Genomic DNA, 19984 nt, shown 5'->3' on the forward strand with positions numbered 1-19984 from the left:
TATATCACACTCTGTTTATCCGTTCATTTCCCCATGGACACTTGGGTTGTTTCCATCTTTCTGCATTTGTGAACCATGCTGCTATAAACAGGAGTGTACAAATAGCTCTGAGACCCTGCCTTTAATTCTTTTGGGTATATATCCAGAAATGGTATGCTGGATCATGTGGTCATTTTATTGTTTTATTTTCTGAGAATATTATCTTTTGAATACCTATATAATATTTCCCAATAAGTTTCTTGTACCATTCCCATATTGAAGAATAATAGTTTGACCATTTTCCTTCCAAAGGTTTTTTCCCCTCCATTTTTGCTATTACAGTGATTAACAAACACCCTTATATATATTCTTTGCAGAAAGAAAAGTTTTCTTATGAATGTTCATAACTTCAGCTATTTGTTTGTTCATTATAACAAGAAATCATGAAAAGATACACGAGATTAAGTTAATAACAGCCCTCTCACTCCACTACCGTAAATCCTATCCCAATGAGGCAACTGGATTTAACAGCCTGTTATATATTCTTACATTTAAAAAAAATTCTCAAACACGTGTACACATATGTATCTATTGACGTGGTTTGGCTGTGTCCCCACCAAAATCTCATCTTGAATTGTAGCTCCCATAATTCCCACGTGTTGTGGGAGGGACCTAAGGGAAGATAATTGAGTCACAGGGTGGTTTCTCCCATACTGTTCTAACTGTAGTGAGGAAGTCTCATGAGAGCTAATGGTTTTATAAGGGGAAACCCCTTTTGCTTGGCTCTCATTCTTTCTTGCCTGCTGCCATGTAAGATGTGCCTTTCACCTTCCGCCATGATTTTGAGGTCTCCCCAGCGATGTGGAACTGTGAGTCCACTAAACCACTTTTTTATTTTGAGTATGTCTTTATCAGCAGTGTGAAAACAGACTAATACACCTATACATGTATATTTGTGTGTATGTATTCACCCATCCGCTGGTCTGTCCGCTCATCCCATATGTATGTGTGTTTACTGCACTTTCAACACTCATAGTATGGGGTCATGCTACATATATTTCTTTGCAATGTGCTTTTTCATTTTCTAGATCAAGATACATGGCTCTAGATTATTATTTTTAAATTTCTCCTCAATATTCCACATTTTGGGATATACCAGAATTGTTTCCACCATTCCTTTATGGGGTTTTAAGGTGGTTTCTAGTTTTTGCCACCACAAACAATGCAGCAATAAATGGTTCAAAGGTCATCATGTACTGGTTATTTTTTATAGGCTAGTTTCCCAACAGTAGACCTGCCAGATATAAAGGTGTTGATGGTTTTAACCTTTAAAAATACCACTAAGTTAATAGATGCAGTTATTCAAATACAAATCAATAATACATGAGAGTATCTAATTCCCCAAATCCATAGCAGCACACATTTTAATTTTTGCCAAATATATGGGCAAAATAGGGACTTTCGTGGTCATTTTCAGGTACATTTCCCTGATTTTCAGTGAGATTCAGCATGTCTGCACATGTTTCATGGCGATCTGGACAGCTTCTGTGAGATGTCAGTTCGTATCTTTTGCCCATTTGGGGGAAGTGGGGAAAAGATCAAGTGTTCTTTTCTTATTAGGCTATAAGGTCTATCTGTTTCTGGTTTGGTTTTAATTTAACTTGTATTTGAACAATTAAGACTTGCAAATGTACCGTCTAAGGTACCAAGGGGGTACACAGCAAAAAGAGTGTCCTTCCAATCCCTTCTCCCCAGGATCCCAGTTTTTCTCCTGGAGGCACCCCCATGTACACATATATGCATACATGTGATCATGTGACCAACCTCTACATATCCTACCAGAGGTGCTCTGTGTACATGGAAGCAACCATGTATAAGTTATGTATAAGAACAACCATGTATAAGAACTTCCTCATATTTATAAAAATAGTGCCATAGTAAGTAGTGTTCTGCACCTTGCCTTTTTGTTAACACTGTATAATGGAGAATGTTCCAATAAAAATGTAAAGAGTTTTGTAGAAGCTCCTTGTAATTCTGGAAATATTAACCCTTTTTCTGGTACTGTGTGTATTGGTCTTTACTTTCCCTAGCTATCATTTCCAGGCACTAATGGTAAATATTTACAAAATCAAATCTATCTAACTATTTTTATATGGCTAAAAAGTTTTAAAATATTGTTTAAGAAGTTCTCCCATCCCCAAAGTTATATAAATACTTCCCCTTACATTTTCTTCTAGTGTTTTTATCGTCTGATTTTTTTTTTTTTTTGGTAGTATTTTATTGTCTAATATTTTTATTTTTTGGAGACAGGGTCTCACTTTGTAACTCAGGCTGGAGTGCAGTGGCACAATCAGAGCTCACTGCAGCCTCAAACTCCTAAGCTCAAGCCATCCTCCTATCTCAGCCTCCTAAGTAGCTGGGACTAGAGGCATGCACCACCATGCCCAGCTAGTTTTTTTTTTTTTCAGTAGAGACAGAGTTTCCAGGTTGGTCTTGAACTCCTGAGCTCATGCAATCCTCCTGCCTCGGCCTCCCAAAGTGCTGGGATTACAGGCATGAGTCATGATGCCTGGCCTTACTTTTAGTTTATTTCAAAGATATTTTACATTTAATATCTTTAATTAACCTAAGTTTATTTTTGTTTAAGTAGGAGGTAGAGGTGATGCTTTCCTTTTGTTTTCCAAATGAACAGCCAATTTTGTCAATGCAACTATCCTTAAGCTTCTTATCCACTGAATTGAAATGCCGCCTTTGTTGCCTATCAAGCTGCTATACATAAATATGGCCTGCTCATCTGTAAAATGGAAAATTCACTTATGCAATGTAAAGGACGGAAGAGGCCAGCAAAGTTGTTGAAAGTCCCTTCCAAATCTAAGTATCTTTGTTAAGAACGGAAAATGAATGCTAGTCCAAAGGAAGAAGACAAGCGATGACTGAGAGATGGGCATCAGAAGGCAAGGATGCCGCGTGGGCGTGGGACCCACGTACCCCATGGAGCTTCATGTAGAGGCCACAGGCATTGCACACAGGCTCGCCCTCTGCATTGCGGCGCCACAGCGTGGTGGTAGTGGTCTGGCAGTTGGCACAGGAGAGGCCCACTCGGCGGGAGGCGGACTGCAAGACAGGAAACAGACCCTTCATGTCCAAGTAAAAGGGGGGCACTGCCCCTTCCACCTCACGTGCGACTGCGGAGTTGGGCCTCCCTAATGGGAGGCAGGGCTGGGCCCTAATGACCCTGCATGAGATCTCTGACCTGTGACAGCACCTAACTCTCCTGTCACCTGAGCCGCTGCGAGGAGTAAACCAGAACAAGGTTGCTGCTGCACGAGGAGAGCGAACGTGGCCACTGAAGACCTGGTTTCCAGTCCTACCGTCATTCACCATCAGGCAAATAACCCAATGGGCGCCGGACACTGCCGGAAGGAAAGCTTCTCCTGAAAGAAGCTGCAGGTGCCAGGCACAGATGGAGAGTGAGGAATCACGGTGTCCAAATGGTATCAAAGTCTGAATGGCCCTGGGACCTCAAGAAAGGGAGGCACCAGGGTTTATTCCCTCTGTTCTTCCCTCCTTAATATAGTGCAATCTGGTTGGTGTTGATCAGAATCAAATTATATTAAAAAGGAGCATGAAGCCAAGAGCCAAGCCCCAAGCCCAAACTCTTCCCCAGCCACGGGGCCCAACCCAAGCTGCTTGCACTTCTGAGCTTGGGGATTTATTAACTGATCAACTGAGGTCAGGATAGAGACCAGCCTCTGAGGTGACCTTCCTTGCAGGGTTGGTGTGGATGGAGAAGACACTCCGGTCAACACTGGAGTGGGAACCAGGAAACCTGGATTCTGGTTCCAGAGTTCCAGATGGGAGACTCAGTACCTTAGTGGCTGTGAGCAAGGCCACTAGCTTTTCTGAGCCTCACTTTCCGTTTCTGTGTGCTGAAGAGGTTGAACTGGACAGCCTGGATCATTCTGGTGGCTCCAGCTAACTCTAAAGTTGTGAGAGTTATGGTGGGGCTCTCACCCATCTAATCCCCTGATCCACACCCTCAAGTTCCAAAATTCAAAACCAGAGGATGTCCCACCAAGGCGAGAGCCCTGCAGCCAGGTGCCGAGAGGAGGCTGCGAGGCAGGTGCTTACCAGCCGGCGCTGGGGCTTGATGAGCGGCCGGTTGATGCCGTTCATCTTGTGGTAGAGGCCGCAGGCGTTGCACAGATAGTGACCCGTCCCATCTCGCCTCCAGAGTGGGGTGGACATAGCCCCACAGTTGACACACTCTCTGCCTTCTGAGAAGTCGTCAAACATATCTACTGAGTTGGGGAGAACAGACAAGAAAAGACACAGAGGATTAATTCTTTGTTTATGCCCATCTCTTACATCTGAGAATCTAGAGAGCGCAGAAACAATACCCTTTCCTTGGAAGGAGAAGACCACCTTGGGCTGCTCTTGCTCTTCCTCACTCTGACTTCAGCCCCTGCCCCCTAATCCCAGACACTGCGAGCTCCCCTGAGCATGAGAAGAGGAAAGGTTGCAGTGATCACCCGCGTCCTGGGCTGGGAGGCAGGACACCTGGATTTCAGTCCAGGTATCACATTGAGAGCCTGCAGCCCCAGGCCTCTCACCTCACACTGAGGTCCACGCAAGCCTTCTTGCACTCTCTTTTTCCTTTTCAAAGTTAGAAAGATTACTTTTCCCTTTGCATAAAGGTATAAATATTTACCTTAGGAAAATCAGTGCCAAAGTATATAAGGAAAATCCAGATTGTCACTAATGTTTTCAGCATTTGGTTCTATTGTATCCTTTGTAAGACTGTATTTTATTCTTTTTATCAGAGACAGGGTCACTCTGTCACCCAGGCTGGAGTACAGTGGTGCAATCATAACTCAGTCCAGCCTTGAACCCCTGGGCTCAAGTGATCCTCTAGCCTCAGCCTCCCAAAGTGCTGAGACTACCTGCAGGAGCTGCTATGCCCAGCCCTTTGTGAGACTTTTCTTTTTTTGAGATGGAGTTTCACTCTTGTTGCCCAGGCTGGAGTGCAATGGCGCAATCTCAGCTCACTGCAACCTCTGCCTCCCGGGTTCACGCGATTCTCCTGCCTCAGCCTCCCAAGTAGCTAGGATTACAGGCATGCACCACCACACCCCCCTAATTTTGTGCTTTTAGTAGAGATGGGGTTTCACCATGTTGGTCAGGCTGGTCTCGAACTCCTGACCTCATGTGGTCCGCCCACCTTGGCCTCCCAAAGTACTGGGTGAGTACACCACACCCAAGCTTGTGAAACTTTCATATGTTGATATATATTTTTGCCAAGCTATATTATTCTGAGTCTGTGTGGGTCTTTTGCTTAATACCAAAACATTTTCTCAATGAGAAATTCTTTATAAACTCATTTTATAAAATTCTTTATAAACTCATATCATTATTCCATCATATAAACGTGCCATCATTTAACTAGTATCATTCAACTATTAATTTTCATCCAATTTTGGATTCTTGTTACGTAAACACTGCTTGTTCTGTGCATAAATCTGTGCATTTCTAGTTATTCCTTAGGATACTCTCTGAGAGGTAGAATTTCTGAGTCAAAGGCACTAGATTTATTTTAAGTTTTTGGAATTTTCTAACTGTCCAGCAAAAAAAAACGCTTCATTCATTCATTTTTTCTGTTTTAATATACCTGTATGGGCTGCTGTATCATAGTTTGACATTTTTCTTGCTTATTGGTATATAAAATAAAGGTGCATATTACAAGCAATGGCACCTCAGAGCTGCTCACATGAGCGGAGCATCTCCCCGACCACCACAAGGCTGCTGGGTCTGCCGCTCCCTTCACTCGCTCAATCCTCCCCGCCATCACCTTTATTGTCCATGTCTACAGAACGTTCCAACTGACAGGTTCCACTTGTGTCCATTCTCCTCACCCTGATGAGACAGGCTGGGCCAGTTTTCTTATTCCCTGTAGTCTATATAAGCCTGGCTCACAATCTCCAGAAGTCTCTCTGACTTCATGTTATCCTAATTTGCTGTCCCTAAACATATCTACTTTGGTCTCCAGATTCTTCCTATGCTCTGCCAGAGGCAAGGGCAGATTCTTCTCTAGTGGAGAGGGGAGCTTTTACTGAGTTGGGAGGACGGGTGGTGAAGAGCTCTCTTTCCAACAGGACCCAGCCCGGGAGGGGGTTAAGGTTGCACATTTTGCTAGTTCTGTGGCCCAGCTACTTGCTCTAAGGGAATGTGGGCCAGAGAAAAGCATGGTGGGGGGCCCTCCCCCCAACTCTGGGTACACAAACAGTCATTTGCACCTGCAAACAGGTAGCTGTGTGTCCACACCGAGTAAACAGTGTGCAGGTGTGAGGGGCTATTTGCTCAGGCCAGGGAGCGGAGCACAGGCGTCACAGCAGAGGCTATTTTTACACCTGGGTCACACTGACAGCCTCTACCAAGGTCGCCTGCCCTCAGACCCACACTCCCGCCCAAGACTTGTTCACAGCTGGACCCCCACAATTAACACTACTGTTGCCACCTCTACAGTCGGTGCCTATGGCCTGCCAGCCTCACTTCTTTCATCCAGGCCTGCTCATGAGGGGATTCGAAAGGCCAGGAATTTACGGAAAGACATTAGACCAAGCCAACTCCACAGCAGGAGGTGGGCGCAGGCAATGTCGTCATTTTGTTGGGTGTCAGCAGTAAACACTAGGTGGCACTACCATCTCAAAATTGAACCAAGACGCACAGTCTGGCCTGAATGACACTTGGACATAGAGGCCTTGTAAGATCACCTTTCCAGTCCAAACCTAGCACAACTCTCTCATTCTGGTTTCCTTTTTTTTTTTTTTTATTTTTCTCTTTAGAGACGGGACTCTGTCACCCAAGCTGGAGTGCAGTGGTGCAATCGTAGCCCACTGCAGCCACCAACTCCTGGCCTCAAGAGATCCTCCTGCCTCAGACTATTTTTCTTTTTCTATCTTTTTTTTTTTTTTTTTTTTTGAGACAGGGTCTCACTCTGTTACCCAGGCTGGAGTGCAGTGGGCCCTGCAACCGCAAGCTTCCTTAGTACCTGGGACTACAGGCATACGCTACCATCCCCAGCTAATTTTTGTAGAGATAAGGTTTCACCATGTTGCCCAGGCTGGTCTCAAATTCCTAGGCTCAAGTGATCCTCCTGCCTTGGCCTCCCAAAATGCTGGGATTACAGGCATGAGCCACTGCACCCAGCCCTATTTTTCTTTATTATGAAAAAATTCAAACATATTCAGAAGTGGACAGAATATGAAAGAGAACTCTGACTTAACCATCATCCAGTTTCCAATCATTTGTGGTCAATCTTGTTTTATCTATACCTCCATTCACTTTCCCCCATATTGTGCTACTGAAGAAAATCCCAGACTTCCATTATTTTATTCACAAGTATCTCAGTATGTTGCTCTAACAGATAAAGAATCACACTCTTAAAAATAAGCAAACTGGCTTCTCTCCTACACTCTGGTTCATTTAAGTCGAAAACATCTCATAATGTGTTCCTCTTGTTCGGAGGGGAGGTTCTCTTTTCTTCTCACAATTATTGGTTTATATGCAGGAATGGAGTGTTTTTTTTCTTATTCCCACACTACACTGATGTAAAGAAAAACTTTTTTTGAGACAGGGTCTCACTCAGTCCCCCAGGCTGGAGTACAGTGCTGTGATCTTGGCTTACTGCAGCCTCAACCTCCTGGGCTCAAGCACTCCTCCCGCCTCAGCCTCCCAAGTATCTGGGACTACAGGTGCATGCCACCATGCCTTGCTAATTTTTTTTTTTTTTTTTTTTTTGTATTTTTGGTAGAGACAAGCTCTCACTATGTTGTACAGACTGGTCTTGAACTCCTAAGCTCAAGCGATTCTCCCACCTCAGCCTCCCAAAGGGCTGGGATTATGGGTGTGAGCCACCGTGCCCACCCCAGAACCGTGTCCCCCCCAGAATCTTATTAAAGGACCCAGGAATCCCTGCAGCGTCCTCTCAGCTGCTGACTCACCTTTGGCTGCCTTGAGAACCCAACACACAGGTCTGCCTCGGAAGGTCCTGCAGGCTCACCTTAAAGTTGGGTTCCTCATTCAAGCAACTATTTTACTGTCCAGGTAAAGTCACTGGAGGTGGCCAAATATGTATTTGTCACCAACAAATACTTACTGAGCATCTGCTAGTTAATCACTCTGTTAGATGTCACAGGAGCTAGGAGGAAACCCAGGTCTCAGAATGCTAGTGATCTATTTGGACAACTTGGATTTGAGTATCAATAATGAGTAATAATATTACTCGGTTTGTTTTTAGAACATACCCTCAGCAGAGTGGGGGACTCATGGCAGACCCTAATTGTCTAGGGCAGAAAGTGTGGGATTCCCACCAGCATAAAAGTCCCGTTGTGATAGAAGGGTCAGGGGTTACCAAAACAGCCAAAGTAAAGGCTATGCTTCCTAAAGACACCCAATATACAACCTGCAACACCTCCAAATCTGCAGAAGTTTCCATATTTCTGACCACAAAATCTTGCCATCCAACCCGGTCAATGAAATGTTACACACATTTTTAAACAATGACTATAAAAACAAGGTAATCATAGAGGAAAATGTTGACCCTATAATGTTAAATGACAAACACAGCACTAAGTCCCAAACTAGCACTCACATCTGGTATGAACCTCGGTAAGCACCACTTCTCCTTCCTTCCTAGGAAAGGTACTGAGAGGGAAGAATGATTCTGAAGCCAGGGGCACAGCTGTGGCCTCGGATGCAGCCCCTCCCACCCAGTGCTGGCATCCCGGGAACTGCTCCAGCCACTTGGAAGGCATCACCCACGTTTGGAGGAAAGACTTGTAATAATAGTTGTAAAGTACTTTGCAAATGAGAGGAAAAACTTACAACAATGGCTGTAAAGTGCTTTGCAAACATCAAATGAGATAACAATGATGGATTATTGTTAGGAGGCTGAAGTTGGAGGGGTCAGGAGGGAATGGGAGAGACCATGACAAACCTTGGCGCTGGTTATTGGAGGAGGGGAGGACAGATAAAAGAGCCAGGAGACTGGGGAATCTGACCTTTCTTAGACCACTGGGGCTATGCTCAGAATTGTCTGTCACTCTCAGCCGTCAGGTTTGAGACTGTAAGCCGGGAACCAACGGACGGCAAGGCTGACCGTGTACACTTACTCAGTCTCCAAGTTGTTGCTCATGGAAGTAGGAATTAATGATTAGTTTAGCAATGAAAAGCACAAAATAAACTATGTCCTAACTCCAAGGATGGGGATCTCACTCCTCACTTCCATCCATACCCTGCTAAAACAAAGTTTTTTTAAAGAGGAAACAAAGTCTGATGGTCTGATTTCTCAGACATCCAGTGCAATATGGACGTTCCTATGAATGAAGGCAAACTACTCCCACCCTCGTGCCTGAAAGAAGAATGTAGGCCAGGAGGTTGAAACATCCCACCCCTGACTTTCCTACAAAGAACTGACGCAACCAGAGGCAAAGACTGCGACCTCTCCGCTCCTCTGACCTGCTCCATCCATCTTGGGGAACGCACCCACCCCAACAAGGGGAAGCCAATCAGGGCCGGGAGAGGGAAGGCATGGGAGGAAGAAAGGGAGAGGAATCAGAGGCCAGGGTCACGGTTCCGCTCTCCACTCCCTCCCCTGGGCACTGCTGGCTGCTGGGGAGACAGCTCAGGCCACTGCCGCCGCCCCATCGGCGCCACAGAGCCTGGTCCGCTCTCCTGCAGATGCGCCCCTCCGACCTCCACCTGCTGGGGAGAGCTGGTGTTGAGCCCCAGCTTGGGCTGGAAAGAGCCTCACCCTCAGCCTGGAGGCAGAGGTGATGGGTCTCAGCCCCTTCACTGCAATGTCTGAAGCGCAAACATTTGCCATGTGTCTGTATACGCGCCCCTGTGCGAGTGCTAGACATAACGAACATGGTGGAAAAACCCACGCTAACTCCTTGCCCTAAGTTGTTTTGGTCTTGCTGGGGATGCCCAACTCAAAACTAATCGCTACCTTTGAGGTGACAAACTGCAGTGGGCCTGGGCCTCACACCAGTGCCCAGTCCACCACCTCCAGCTTCAGATCTTCAGCATCATGGACGTTCAGGGAGAGACACATCAACAGTGGAAAGGGCCCGTGCCCGGGGCAGCTGGGCAGTGCTACACAAGAAGGGCCGGGGCGCCAAGGAGATGCAACCCAGAAGGCTTCTTGGAAAAGGCCAGACCCCGGCCCAGACTGGGCAGGAGGGAGGGACCTGCCCAGAGACCGTTCCCTGGGAACTAAAAGCGTTTCAGAGCGAAGTCTCAGCCCCACCCAAAGGTCCCTTGCTGAACCCCAGGCCCACGTCCCATCCAGAGTTCACTAGAGATGGAGCCTGGATTTCCCGACAGGCCCGGATCTGTCCCTGCGGCTGGCGCCTGGGTGTGGGGCACGAGGCCCAAACAAAGCCTGAGGTTTTCCTGGCAGCTCTCGAGCCCTGCGTCTTCTGGGCTTCGTCAGGCTCAGCAGATGCCTGTGACAGGAGGCTGTCACGGGGAGGCCCACACAGCCCTAGCGGGCTCCGGCGAGGGGATGAAATCACCTATTTTGGAAGCTCCTGCAGCTGCTGAACAGAGGTTACCAGTTACCGCCCACCTTGCAGAGTCACCCCACAGAGTCCAAGGCCTCTGCTTCTGACCCTTATAAAGCACAAGACCCCGGGACGCTGGCTGGCTGGAGTGACGGAATGTGACTCGGGTTTTTTTTTTTTTTTTCCTGAATCACAAACAGGCAAGGACATTGTGAAAGGAAAAAAACAAAACAAAACAACACAAAAAAGACAGAAACAAGAATGGGGGTGTGGGGAATGTACAGAGAGACAGAGGAGGAAGAGGTTGAAGATCAAATGATAGAGGAAAATACACCTGCTCATACGCAAAGAGGTTTACAAATGACAAAGAGAAAGATGAGCTTGAAGGCTGTAACATGCAGCCACACCTGTCACTGGAGGAACTACGGAAAGACTCCAGCCCCCGACACCTCGGGCCCCAGCGGCTCCTCCCTGGACGTCTGAGAACTCCTAGCACCTCCGCACCTGCCTGGCCTGTGCTCATAGCAGGGTCAGCGTGGGAGGCTGGTCCAGGAGAGGACGCCAATGGAGGAATGTCCATGTGCTTTAGAAAACAGATTCTGCGCGGGGCCACAGAGCTAATCAACAGCAGAGATGGGATCAAACCCAGGCTGGCCAGTCAGCCTCTGAACCGCAGGCCAGGGTCCCACCAGCTCTGCCCACAGATGTCTTGGCCATCCCTGACCCTTTCCCCAGCGGCAGTAGCTGGCAGCAGAGAGAAAATCAGTCTCGATTTGACCTGTGAGCAGCAAGGGCTGTAGGAGTCCAGAGCCCAAGCGTGCTCTGTTTTCCCAGCGTGTCTGATCCCAGAAACGTCCCAGCATCTCTGTTTCAATGCTTCTCAGCTCACCCACTTGGGAATTGCTTCCTGGCCTTCATCATTGTCAAGATTAGATTTTGAGACCTTCAAGAACCCCTACACGTGGGTCTATAATTATGGCATAAAGATTTCCCCATAAAATGCAGGATCAGTTGTTGGCTCCAGGAGAAATGTAGGGTGCTTCTGAATTCAAATTTGAGTCTCTGCAATGACAATGCCATAGAGCTAAATCCATGAACCTGTGGCCTGTGGACTGTTGCATTACTCTCACAGGACTTTTTTTTTTTTTTGCAATGGGGTCTTGCTCTGTCACCTAGGCTGGAGTCCAGTAGCTCAGTCACAGCTAATTGCAGCCTCGACTTCCTGGCCTCAAGCGATCCTCCTGCCTGAACCTCCTGAGTAGCTGGGACTACAGGTGAACACCACCACGCTCAGCTAGTTTTTGTAGCATTTTGTAGACATGGGGTCTTACTATGTTGCCCCGGCTGATCTTGAACTCCTGAGTTCAAGCAATCCTCCCGCCTCAGCCTCCCAAGGTATTGGTATTACAGGCATGAGCCACCACTTCTGGCCACAAGCACTTTCTTGAAACAAATGAAACAAAAGTATTGTGGTTAATATGACTTCATTTGCTATATCTCGACACTAAACATGCAGACTCCCAGAAAATGGTCACCATGGCCCCTTCCCACCAGAGAACAACAGGCTGGGATACCATTTTAAAAACAGGCAAAGGGCCAGGTATGGTGGCTCATGCCTGTAATCCCAGCACTTTGGGAGGCCGAAGCGGGTGGAACACTTGAGGTCAAGAGTTCAAGGCCAGCCTGGCCAACATGGTGAAAGCCTGTCTCTACCAAAAATATAAAAAATAGGTGGGCATGTTGGTGCACCCCCGTAATTCCAGCTACTTGGGAGGCTGAGGCAGGAGAATTGCTCAAACCCAGGAGGCAGAGGTTGCAGTGAGCTGTGATCATGCCACTGTAGTACAGTCTGGGAGACACAGTGAGACCCTGTCTCCAAAAAAAATGGAAAAGGAACAAAGAAAAGAAGGGAATACTGAAAGACTGCAGTGAGCTCTACATTTCTGTTTGAAAACTCTCCCCAGTGCCGGCATTTTGCCCCTATACCAATACATTTTTTACAAAGACTGTCTTGCCGGCTGTCACCCTCAGGTGAAAGAGCTGTGGAGTTTTCCTGGGGGCCTCCGTGTGGGAAGCTACGATCAGTCCCAGAGTGGAGGGGCCTGGGCCTCCCAGCTGCCGTGTCTGCAGTGACCCTGCCCGGCAGTCCCCACCCCGAAACCTGGGACAGTGTTCTCCCCTTTGTGCTGTCGCCCTCCCGGGTTAATCTGGGAGCCCTGTGACTCACCATACAAAATGGGACACTTCTGAGGGGAGGGGGCACCTTACTAATTATTCTTAAAGCACAATCGTAACACCAGGGTGTGTGGCAAACCTCTGCAGACCTCACTGTCAGACCTGCTTCTCTGACATGCTGATCCCCCCTCTCCGTGTCTCCCTAGTGTCCCAGCTGACAGGTAATACGGCTTACTTGCCCCCTCCCAGACAAGCCACCCGCAGCATGCCAGGAAAGAGGCCAGGACACCGCACTGGGCGCTGGTTCCTGCAGCTCCTGGGACTTCCAGCTTCAAGCTCAGATACAGCCAGGGTAGCCCTGGCCGGGGAACAGCACTTGAAAAGATTTACTCCTTCCTGGCCTCTGGGGACTGCAAGCAAAGGGCGCCCCCGCCCCGCTTCCCTGTCCACTGCCTTGTTGAGTTGTCTGGCTCTGCACATTCCCAGTCCTGCTGTGGGAGAGGCTGTGAGGGTCCAGGAGCAAGGGGCAGTTGGCACAGTGGTACAGTCTTAAAACCTGCAAGGTGGGTCTGGGCTATTCCGTGAACATTCAGAAGAGGAAACCAAGGTGCAGAGCAGGCCGGGCAAGTGCCTGATCTGAGCTCCCAGTCCCACCTTCCACAGCACCACACTGCTCTCCGCTGGGCCCGGCCACCTGTAGCACCCGGCACACAGCAGAAGCTCCAGACACAACACAAACTCCGCACACACGACAGAAGCTCCGCGCACGACTAACAGAAGCTCCGCACACAGAACCACCGGGCTTCAACAAACCCAGTGCCTAGAGTCCCGTGAGGCGGCCAAAATGACGATGGGGCAGGGCTGGGCTTCCGGCCGGCCGGGCTGCCTGGCCACTGGGATGCCCTGTTCCTGGACACACACCATAATTCAGCTGTGAGAAGTATCTATGCAGGGCCAGAAGTTTCCATGTGTGTGTGTGTGCACATACGTGTGTATATATGTGTGTATGTAAAATCATATATAATGGATGTATATGGAAAATTACACCGCGTTGCACTAAAAGCCAGCCCACTCTTGCTAGCAATAAAACTGCTCTAATTAATTCACTGGAATAAATTGTTTTTAAAGGGAAAATGTCTGTTTTTCAGATGTTCCTGCCAAATACTGGAAACAACCAAGATGCCCAATGGTAGAAGAAAGAATACAAAAACAAAGTTTCAGTAAAGCCATACGGGAATTGGAGTTGGTTTATTAAATGACAACTGGATAGACTATGTTCTTCAGATTTTCCCTTCCTGTAACATGGTTTAAATTAGTTAAATATGCAGTTAATTAAACAAGCATCTCTGCCTAGGCACTGCAGGATCAGACATGTTTATTTTCTTCAATTTCCTGGGATCCTCCCAGTCTGAAAGAAAAAATACAAAGTACTTTTTCCACTTTGGGCCCAGCTGCCTCCCCACACAGTGGCAGCCCCATCTGGGCTCAGGCATCACTATGGCACCAACTATTCCTCCCACTCTACAGAAAGAAAGGGAGAGCCCCTCCCTTCGGGGTACAGTCCCAGCCAGGGTAGAATGTACATGAAGAGCTTGCAGGTCACGCTGTGGACAAAGTCTGGCACTGGTCCTGGTTCCTCCAAATCACTGTGTTGTGATGATGCCCCTCTCCAGGCTCCTCCCAGCTTGCCTCAGTCATTTTAGTGTGCCTTGGGGTTGGGGGATGTGGGGAAGCAGACACTTTGGGTCTTGATGGGAAGCGTGACATGGTACAGCCCCACAGCCAGTGGGGAAAGCAATTTGGCAATATCTTATCAAAAGTATAAATGCATGTGTCACTTGGTCCAGAAACTCCACTTCCAGGAATTTATCCTCCAGATTACTTTTGTGTAAAATGGTTTATATACAAGGAGATTCACTATGGCATGTTTTTCCATAGCAGAGGACTGGAAAAACCACTTGTACGTTCATCAATACAGGATCGGTTAATCCAATTAAGGCATACTATGTAGTCATAAACAATGGTCTTGATGTACTGATATGGAATTCTTGCCACTATATGCTGTGAAATATTAGAAGGCATGGACAATACATTGATCTCTTACAAAAAGAAGGGGAGAAGAATCTATACATGGATTTGTTTATATATACAATGAATATTTTTAGGAGGACAAACAAGAAACTGATCATACTGGTTGCTTCCAGGGACGCGTCTTGGTGGCTCATGGAGGTACTTCTAATTGTTTGCTGTTGTGTACCTTTTAAATACTCAACTATTTTAATGTTAATGTATTTCTTATTTGTGATAGTGATTTTTTTTTTTTTTTTTTTTTTTTGAGACAGAGTCTTGCTCTGTCACTCAGGCTGGAGTGCAGTGGCATGATCTTGGCTCACTGGAACCTCCATCTCCCGGGCTCAAGCAATTCTCCTGCCTCAGCCTACCCATAAGCTGGGATTACAGGTATATACCACCATGCCTGGCTAATTTTTGTATTTTTAGCAGAGATGCGGTTTCACCATGTTGGTCAGGCTGGTCTTGAACTCCTGACCTTAGGTGATTCGCCAGGCTTGGGCTCCCAAAGTTCTGGGATTACAGGCGTGAGCCACGGCACCTCGCCTATGACTCTTTGGCATGTTAAATAAAGTACAGAAATACGTCATGGGCTAGCATCATCACTCTTTCATGCAGTAACATTTTTAATTTAAAGCTGGGCAGGTTCCATTTTCAGATTTTTCCAAAAAAGCATCTTTTCTCCCACCTTACTTTCCTACAAAAGCATCTTAATTCCCTAATGAGAAAAAGGAACCCATTTCCCAAGTGGGTCCTTAGCTTTGCTGCACTCCTAAAGCTGTTGACCCACTGTCATCTCTCACAGCACCCTAGCTCCTGCCCCAGGGAGCCCCAGACTCAGCCCTGGGGAACCCTGGCCTGGCTTCTAATGCTCAGTGATATGGTTCTGGCTCCTTTTATTTATTAGGAAGACCGCAATGGAGCTTTGGCCCGAGGAGACTTAAGCTGGGCTAGTCTGGGCCGTTTGACTCTGCAACCCCAGTTAGGAGCTGGCAGGACGGAAAAGGAATATTGAACAAATTGCCAGGGCAGCTCCCTCAGGGACCGAGACAATGGGTCTGCAGGGAGAGGCTTTTCCTTCCAGGCCCATGGCCTGCTGTCGGGAGGAAACAACTTCCCCTTCGCCTCTGGAATGGCAGCAGCAGCAGCCAGCTGGGAGATTTATGGAGATATAATGTGACCTCTTTATTGCCCTGAATGCTAGGGAGGCATTTCAGGGGAGATTTACGCCTTTCAGAAGAGGAGGCGAGCAAGGGTGTAGAAATTTATACGTGGGGACTGTTTTCCCGTCTCGGGGGGTTCTGGGGGATTACTTAATCAAACCAAGGTTAAGCTCCAATCGCCATCACTTTACATCTTCTTCTCCTGCTAATCCACCCAGTTACCCTTGTACCCTGAAAGCTTTTTGCATGCAATGTGGAGTCTAAGCCAAGCTGCAAGGGATCTGTTAAGTTCTGAGTTCATTTAACACAAAACAAAACAAAAAATAAGAATGAAGACCAGATCTCCAGGGCCAGGAGACAGTGCCCTGCAGCCATGGACCTGGGCAGCACACATTTTGCTTATATAGGCCTCAGATCCTCTTCGTGAAAGGAAGGCCTTAGACCAGATGACTTAGCTCCTTCCTAGTGTGAAAATAATCTAGATAATATCAGATCAAATGCTAATGCTATACCTCACTCTGCACCAGTGATTTTTCTGTCACTTTTTTTTTTAAGCTGCAGAACTCTTTCTTCAAAGAAAATCTAGTCTGAGGAAGCCCAGCATTAAAGACAGAGGAATGCAGTGGACTGGGTGAAAGCGTGGTTCCGTCTTCTGCCCAGCACTCCCTCAGGTCCACATCCACACTTCCCGGCGCCTTGAGGAAGGTCCTCCAGCCTCTAGAGGGCGCCCGGCGCTGCAGAGTTCCCGCCAAGCGCCGTTCAGGGCTCGCCTGATGCGGTGAACGGGGTCCGCCCCGGCTTCACTATCCAGAAGCCCCGCAGACCAGATATAAAGGCAGGGGCAGGCGCAATTCCAGAGGCAAGCGGAGGTGGACGCATTGGCCAACAGTCGTTTCACCTTTCTTGGTCTGGTCTCCACAACTCAAAAGTGCAGTAGTTGGAAAAGATGATTTCTTTTTTCTTTTCGAGACAGAGTCTCGCTCTGTCGCCCAGGCTGGAGTGCGGTGGCCGGATCTCAGCTCACTGCAAGCTCCGCCTCCCGGGTTCCCGCCATTCTCCTGCCTGAGCCTCCCGAGTAGCTGGGACTACAGGCGCCGCCACTTGTATTTTTTAGTAGAGACGGGGTTTCACCGTGTTAGCCAGGATGGTCCCGATCCCCTAACCTCGTGATCCAACCCCGGTCGGAAAAGATGATTTCTAGGCTCCTACTTGTGAAAGCATTCAATGTGGCACTGCATTCTAATTCTCATTTATGTTTTTAGTCCCTGTCCCCTTCAATTTGTGTTTAAATTATGCAATTTTTAATTGCTACAAAAATGCAAACAGGCCAGGCATGGTGGCTCTGGTCTGTAATCCCACCCCTTTGTGAGGCCGGAGTATGGCTTGAGCTCAGGAGTTCAATACCAGCCTGGCAAGCCTGGCAACATGGTAACTCTTAAAAAAAAATAATTAGCTGGGCATGGTGGCCCTCGCCTGTAGTCCCAGCTACTCCAGAGGCTGAGGTGGGAGGATCACTTGAGCCTGGGACTGTGGGACTGCAAGCCTGCAAGCGAGTTATGATCGCACCACCGCACTCCAACCTGGGTGACACAGGGAAACCCTATCTAAAAAAAAAAAAAAAAAAAAAAAAAAAAAAATTCAAACAAACAGTACAGAAGAATGGCACATAGAAACAAAAGGTCCCAACTAGGCGCAGTGGTTCACGCCTGTAATCCCAGCATTTTGGGAGGCCGAGGCGGGCGGATGACCTTAGGTCGGTAGTTCGAGACCAGCCTGAATAACATGGATAAACCCCATCTGTACTAAAAATACAAAATTAGTCAGCGTGGTGGTGCATGCCTGTAATCCCAGCTACTCGGGAGGCTGAGACAGGAGAATTGCTTGAACCCGGAAGGAGGTTGCAGTGAACCGAGATCGCACCATTGCACTCCAGCCTGGGCAATAACAGTGAAACTCAGTCTAAAAAAAAAAAAAGAAAGAAACAAAAGGTCTCCACCATCACCATTATCCCATCCCCAGGGGCAGAGGTGGCTAACAATTTTTCTATTTTTCCAGATACTTCTACTTCATTAACGAACATTTTTATTTTTAGAAATTTTAAAATTACATAAAAACACAAAGGACACTGTAACAATTCTGTTTATTCCCCCACTGTCTGCTATCCAATCAATATATTGAATTTAGTGTATATCCTTCTAATTAATTTATATACTTCTACACACAGGTATAAATGTTCCTCTGAAGAACATAAGCATTGCTTTGCAATTCTAAAGATTTACATGAATGCTTTCTTTAAAAAATATGAAATATTTCAGTCACTGAGAAAAAAAATATATAGCAAACACTCTTAAACTCACCACCAGCTTTTTCAAATCTTTATATTTTACCATATTTGCTTCAGATGTTTTTAAAGAAATACAACACTGCAGATACAGTAGAGGCCTCTGTGTAACCCACAATTCCAGTCTCTTTTTTGCCCATTATGTTTCCCAGTTTTAATTATACATATAGATCTGCTTTATTTGAGTTGATTTATAGTTTTCCATTATATTAATAAATCACATTTTACTTGTTCATTTCTTTATGGTTATGGACTAAATGTCTGTGAATACCCCAAATTTAGACCTTGCAATCCTAACTCATGTGATGGTATTTGGAGGTTGGGCATTTGGAAGGTGAACAGGCCATCAGATGGAGCCCTCATGAATGGGATTATTACCCTTATAAGAACAGAAACAGGCTGGGTGCGGTGGCTCATTCCTGTAATCCCAGCACTTTCAGAGGCTGAGGCAGGTGGATCACCTGAGGGTCAAGAGTTCGAGACCAGCCTGACCAGTACAGTGAAACCCCCCCATCTCTATTAAAGATACAAAAATTAGCCGGGCATAGTGGTGCACGCCTGTAATCCCAGCAACTCAGGAGAGGCTGAGGCAGGAGAATTGCTGGAACCCAAGACGTAGAGGTTGCAGTGAGCCGAGATTGTGCCACTGCATTCCAGCCTGGACGACAAGAGCAAAATTCCGCCTCAAAAAAAAAAAAAAGAAAGAAAAGAAAAAGAAAAAGAAAAAAAGAAAAGGAAAGACAGAAGAGATATCTCCCTACACCCACCCCATGTGTGAATGCAGCGAGATGATGGTTTTCTGCAAAGCAGGCTTGGGACTCTCATCAGACACCAATCTGCCAGTGCCTTGATCTTGGACTTCCTGGCCTCCAGAATTTTGAGAAATAAGTGTTGTTAAAGCCACACATTCTATGATACTCTGTTACAGCAACCTAAACTGACTAAGACACTTACTGACATATATTCAGATTGTTTTCAGTTTTTTGCTGTAATAGCAATGCTTCATCAGGCATCCTTGTACATGTCTGTTTATACACATGAGAAAAGTAGGATATAGGAGATATATTTTAGCCATGTTCAAATGTATATGCATAAAACACTTATGCTTGGTTTGGTGCTGTTTAAGTTGTTATGCTGTAACAAATATTTATTTGTTTGCTGTACACATTACATGTCAGCTGCAAGTTGGCTGAAATTCTATATGTGTATTTCACTCGGACATGCAGGTTGAAGGCAAAACCTCTATGTGGTCCATGCCAGCCTTGTGGCAGGGGGCAAAAAGTAATGACAGAACCATGTAATGGCTCTTAATGCCTCTTTGTGGAAGTTGCATAGTGACTTTGAGTAACATGTTCTTGATCAAAGCAAGTCTCATAGCCAAGCCTGTGTCATCAGGGTGGTGGAAATAATCCTCACCAGATATGGGCTCGCTCAGTATGGGAAGAACACAGCAGTGTGCTGAACACACGTGGGATCATACCATCAGTACTCCTCTGCAGCTGTTTCTGCAGGGAAGCATATCTGTTTGGACATTTTTCCATATCAGCACAGATCTACTTCTCTCTTTGAAGAGGATTTATTAGTTTTGTATTGTTAAGACACATAACGTTTACATTCTACTCCATAATTTTCACAGCTGTTTAGCTGTAGATGATATTTGAAAGGATTCAATACTAATGCCAATCTTTTTA

At 46.6% G+C, this 19984-nt stretch overlaps 1 protein-coding gene across 4 annotated transcripts in view; it reads right to left on the reverse strand.

Annotated features, from left to right (window-relative positions):
• Nucleotides 1-19984, reverse strand: part of GATA4 (GATA binding protein 4) — a 57340-nt gene that overhangs the window by 7100 nt on the left and 30256 nt on the right. For 2 of the 4 annotated variants that reach the window (XM_023225287.3, XM_031935945.1), the window contains 2 exons: nt 4111-4277; nt 2968-3093 (listed from right to left, as the gene is read on the reverse strand). In XM_023225287.3, the coding sequence (XP_023081055.2) occupies nt 2968-3093; nt 4111-4277 (293 nt within the window). Of the gene's footprint in view, nt 1-2967; nt 3094-4110; nt 4281-19984 lie in introns of all 4 variants that reach the window. The other 2 variants (XM_023225286.2, XM_031935946.1) reach the window with 2 other exon arrangements.

The sequence above is a fragment of the Piliocolobus tephrosceles genome, chromosome 7 (assembly GCF_002776525.5).
Source record: "Piliocolobus tephrosceles isolate RC106 chromosome 7, ASM277652v3, whole genome shotgun sequence".
Lineage (NCBI taxonomy): Eukaryota > Metazoa > Chordata > Mammalia > Primates > Cercopithecidae > Piliocolobus > Piliocolobus tephrosceles.